Source organism: Pipistrellus hanaki, assembly GCF_964339955.1.
Source record: "Pipistrellus hanaki genome assembly, chromosome: X".
Classification (NCBI taxonomy): Eukaryota; Metazoa; Chordata; class Mammalia; order Chiroptera; family Vespertilionidae; genus Pipistrellus; species Pipistrellus hanaki.
The window spans coordinates 15555669-15560762 of record NC_140524.1 but is presented as its reverse complement, the minus strand read 5'-3'; the positions used below and the strand labels follow the sequence as shown (position 1 = coordinate 15560762).

Genomic DNA, 5094 nt, shown 5'->3' with positions numbered 1-5094 from the left:
TTTTCAGGAACTGGTATTTATTATCAAAGTCATATTTGATGTCAACAAGATGCCACAACTACAAAAAAAATTGCACACATTGCAATCTCAATGCAAACAGTCAAATGGAACCCCAGTCATTAAAAAAGTAATTCAAATTACCCCAAAAAGCAACTGAATTTTTTAAACATCTTTATATATCCAGCCAACAAATTAAAATGGTTAACAAGAAAAAATACAAATTCAGAGGTCTGGTATCGATGTTTAAAGAAGGCAACTGCTTAAGCATTACTATCGATTCGAACATCAATCTCTCGGCCACTCAGCTTCATCCCATTCATCATCCGGCAGGCTCTCTTAGCCACCTCTGGAGATTAACCACACCGCACCCCTTGGACTTCCCATTCTCCATCTTGATGTCCGCATACAGCACCTGGCCACATTCGTTGAATTTGTCCTTTAGCATCTTCCATGTAAAATTAAATGGGAGATTTCTCACAAATATCTGGCAGGCCTTTCTGGCCACCCCAGGAGCAAGGCCTCCAGCTCCACCAAAGGAACCTGCGAAACTTCCTCCAAAGTTGCCATGCTCCATCTCGATGGCACGGTCAAAGTTGGCACTGCCACCGCCACCCATGGCCAGGCCCATGCGCTCAATGCCCGCGCCCAGGGCCGGGCCCATGGCTGGACCCATGTGCTCCAGGCTGTTGGCACCCATGTGCTCCAGACTGTTGGCGCCCATGCGCTCAAGGCCCATGCGCTCCAGGTTGTTGGCACCCAGGCGCTCCAGACCGGTGGCCATGTGATCCATCACAGGGCCCATCCGCTCCAGGCCAGCCCCCATGCCTGCGGGCACCATGCGATCCATGCTCAGGCCCATGAGCTCAATGGCAGGGCCCATAAGCTCTACACCTAGAGCCCATGCGCTCAATGGTCTGGCCCATGCGCTCGATGCTGGAGGCCATGTGGTCGAGGCCGAGTGGGCCCATGTGCTCAATGCCGGAGCCCATGCGCTTGACGGAACCCATGCGGTCCATGACCAGGCCCATGCGCTCAATTTCAGAGCCCACACGATCCATGCCATGGCCCAGGCCTGCGCCCATGTGCTTCATGCCAGCACCCCCAATGCGGTCAATGCCGGGGCCCATCCTCTCGATCACAGGGACACTGCCTCCACCTCCACCTCCTCCCTGCTTTGCAATGATCTCTCCTCTCTTCAGTGCATTACTTAGGATTTCCATTCCTCTGCCAAGGGGCTCTCCAAAGTTTTAAGTCATTCCCATCTCGTTTCTGGCAAAGTTTCTTTCAAATCCTCCACCCATGCCACGCTCCATCTCGTTTATTCTGCCCATGTTCATTCCAGATCCAAATCGACCCATGTTTTCCATACCACCACCAAAGGGACCTTCCATGCCTCCCATTTTATTTATTCCAAATCCTATGCCTTCCATTCCCATTCCTGCAGGTCCTATATTTCCCATGCCAATGCCTTTATTTAGGTGATTGGCATCGATAGGCTGCCCTCCTGGTCCTAACCCCATGCCAATACCACCAAGTCCATGGGGAAGTTGTTGTGGACGCTCAAGAGGGAAAAAATCTCCCTTTGGTAAGGCCCTCTCATCCATTTTCACGTGCAATGGTCTATTAAATAGCGGTTGTCCATTAAACATAGATATAGCTTGCACAGCTTCAATGGACTGTTCAAAAGTAACATTGCCTATTCCACGACTTTTTCCATCTTTATCCTCAAGAATGTCTGCCCGGACCACCACACCAGCCATACTAAAAACTTCCTTCAGTTTCTTCCAGCCAACTTTATAATCCAGATTTGCTACAAATACTGTGCTTCCAAGTCTTCCAGCCTGTAATGCATGGATAATCTCATTTGGGATGTTAGGATTATTTAGGATACTGGGTGGGATATTAATAATTCCTGGGCCACCTGGACCCATACTCATCCCATCAGTCGTAGCCATCACCTTTTGCATTGCTCTCCTGGCATGTTCACCATCAGGATCTTCTTTGACTTTCAGTGGCCTTCCACTCAGACTATGCTTGTTTAGAACTTCGGCAGCTTTTTTCATGATCTCTTCCATCTTGAATTCAACAAGGGCACATCCCCTTGACTTTCCTTCAGCGTCCATTAAGAGCTCCACGTATGTTACCTCACCAACTTTTTCTTTAACCAGGTCTTTAAGTGACTGCCATTTCACATCAAAAGCTATGTTTGTAATGAAGGCTCTATATCTTTTGGTTGGGTTGGCATATGGCTCAAAGCGATTGTCCCCTCTTTTTATATTTTTCTCCTTTCTCTTCTCATTTTGAGAACGTCGTTCTCCTTCCCCTTTCGGACCCGGAACCCCGTTGCCGCTTGGCGCGCCGGGAGCGCCGTTCTCCCCCTCCATTTTGGGCTCCGTCACTGCCACCTCGGCTGCCGCCTCGACCCCTGCCGCCATTTTTTCCGCGTCTGGGCTTTTGATTTATTAGTTTTTATATATTTTATTATTGAGGTATAGCTCACATAGCATTAAATTTACCATTTTAACATGTATAATACAGTGGGTTTCAATATATTGAGTATGTTGTATAAACATCACTACGATCTAATTCTAGATCTTTCTTATTACCACTCTTCCCATAAGCCCAAACCTATTAGCAGTTAATCCCAATTCTAATTTCCCCCTTTTCTTCATCACAGGGAAACCATTAATCAACTTTCTGTCTGTGTGAATTTGCATATACTGGAATCATTCAAAAGGTGGCCTTTTGTGTCTAACTATTTTCAGTTAGCATAATTTTTTAAGGTTCATCCATGTTTCAAAATGTATCAGCAGTTCATTGGTTTATTTTTATGGCTACTATATGCATATACCACTTTTTGTTTATCCATTCATGTATTAATGGACATATGTTGGCTATCATGGACAATGCTGCTATGAATATCTGTAAACATATTTTTGTATGAAATGTGTTTTCAAATATCTTGGGTATAGATATAGGAGTTTCTTTGCTGTGTCATATGGTAATTCTATGTTTAACATTTTGAAGAATTGTCAAATTACTTTCCACAGGACTGTACCATTTACATCCTCACCAGCAATGTGTGAGTATTCTAAATTCTCTTAATGTTCATCGACACTTGTTATTTCCTAGTTTATTCTTTATTATAACAGTCCTTGTGGATATAAAGTGGTATGCCATTGTAGTTTTGACTTGAAACTCCCTAATAACTAATATTGCTGAGCATATATTCATTGTTTTTTTTGGGTATTTGTATATCATCTTTGGAGCAATGTCTATTCAAGTTAGTTTTTCTTTTGTTGGCTGTAATTTTCATGTCATATTTAAAAAATTATTTTCAAATCCAAAAGTCATGCAGGCTTGCTTTTATGTGTACTTCTAAGAATTTTATACATTTAGGTCTTTGATCAATTTTCAGTTAATTTTTATTATAGAATGAAATAGGGATCCAAATTAATTCTCTTCCATATGGATATTCAATTATTTCAGTGTCATTTCTGAAAAGATTATTTCTTCCTGTTGGGTGATCTTAGCACTCATGTCAAAAAATTAATCCCACATAGATATATAGATTTATTTCTGTACTGTTCCATTGGTCTATATATCTATCCTTTTAAGCTGGTCTACACTTCTTTGATTACTGCAAGAAGATTTGAATTTGTAAAGTTTGAGCTCTCCAACTTTTGTTTTGGCTCTTCTGGGTCCTCTGCATTTCCATATGAATATTAGGATCAGCTTGACTGTAGTTTCTTGAAGTGACCTGAGCTTAGAGCCACAACCCCAGTCCATTGTTAATTAGTTAGACTTTTTTTTGAGGAGGTGGAATTGAGGTATGAGGCAGACAGCTGACAGAACTGCAGGACCAGATTTCTCTGAAAGAGTCTGGGCAGCAGGTTTCAAAAAGGGGGCAGCAAGGCTCTGAAGCAGCACTTCTCAAGCTTTAATAACTCATACCCTGATCTAGTTGAAAAGCAGATTCTTGGGTGAATTCTGAAATTTTATTTCTAAGAAGCTTCTAGGTGCTATGGATGCTGAAGTTTCTTGAGCCACACTTTGGGAAGCAAGACATAATTGCCATTAATATTTTTCCAGTAGTACAAAATAGGAATCTGGGACAGCACTTAGAATCATTCAGACTGCTTATTATACCAGAAAATAAAAGGAAAAGAAAATGATTTGGCAAAGTCTACAGGATTAGGTAAAAGCAGAGTCTAGGAATTCCGGTTTTTTACTTCAGTTAAGTTATTCCCTCAGTCTGTGGTTGCCTCCTATGTCAATTGCCTTTTATTCTGCCTGAAAGCACCTATCCTTATCACCACCTCCAGTTCATGTCTCTGTCTTTTGCAGCTTATTTTTAGCAGATTTCCTTAAAAGAAAAAACACTAGTATTAAAGGGGCGTTTGAGTGTGATAGGCATTCACACAAGTTATTTTCTATATTCCTCTAGGACTGTCTAACAGCATAGAATGAGGGGATAGACTATATTTATATATGCAAAGTGGTCAAATCCAATCTTTTCCAAAATATACAACATTATACATATTGTGTGTGGTAGGCAGAACTCTATGATGGTCCCCAAGATGTCCCACAGTCTGGTGTACACTTCTTGTATAATCCAAAGGGTGTGAATATAATAGATTCCATTCTCATTATTTCATTGTTATATGGCACCATTAATTTTAGGAAAGTTGATTCTCTGGGTGGTCCTGACATAATCACACCAGTTATTTAAATAGGAGGTTATAGGAGTTCCAAATGATGGTGGATTAAGTGGAAGCTACACTGACACTTTCCCAGGATCAAAGTGAATTACAACTAAAATATAGAAAAAAGTATCCTGAATAATCAACTGAAGACTGGATGGAGAGAACTATGAAAACCAACAACAAACAGCTGAGACTGCACAGAGACTGGTCGAAAGGGTAGATGTGTGAGAGGGCTGGCTAGGGTCCCATAGATAACAGCTGAAGTTCTGGAGGGATATCTCAGATGTGGGGGGGGGGGGTTCCCACTGACAACTCTGGGTTCTAAATCCCAAGCTGGGCTCCTCATCTGAGAGCACCTGAACTGAGAAAGTTGCCCACGGCACATCTG

At 42.3% G+C, this 5094-nt stretch overlaps 1 protein-coding gene across 1 annotated transcript; it reads right to left on the bottom strand.

Moving 5' to 3' along the window:
- Window positions 1-2441, bottom strand: LOC311615245 (heterogeneous nuclear ribonucleoprotein M-like). Its single transcript, XM_084870556.1, is given in 5 exon segments — window positions 1-355; window positions 358-892; window positions 894-1247; window positions 1251-1841; window positions 1959-2441. Coding segments are annotated over 5 exon segments (2052 nt in total). The 5' UTR covers window positions 2436-2441; the 3' UTR covers window positions 1-260.
- Window positions 2442-5094: the final 2653 nt, after the last annotated feature.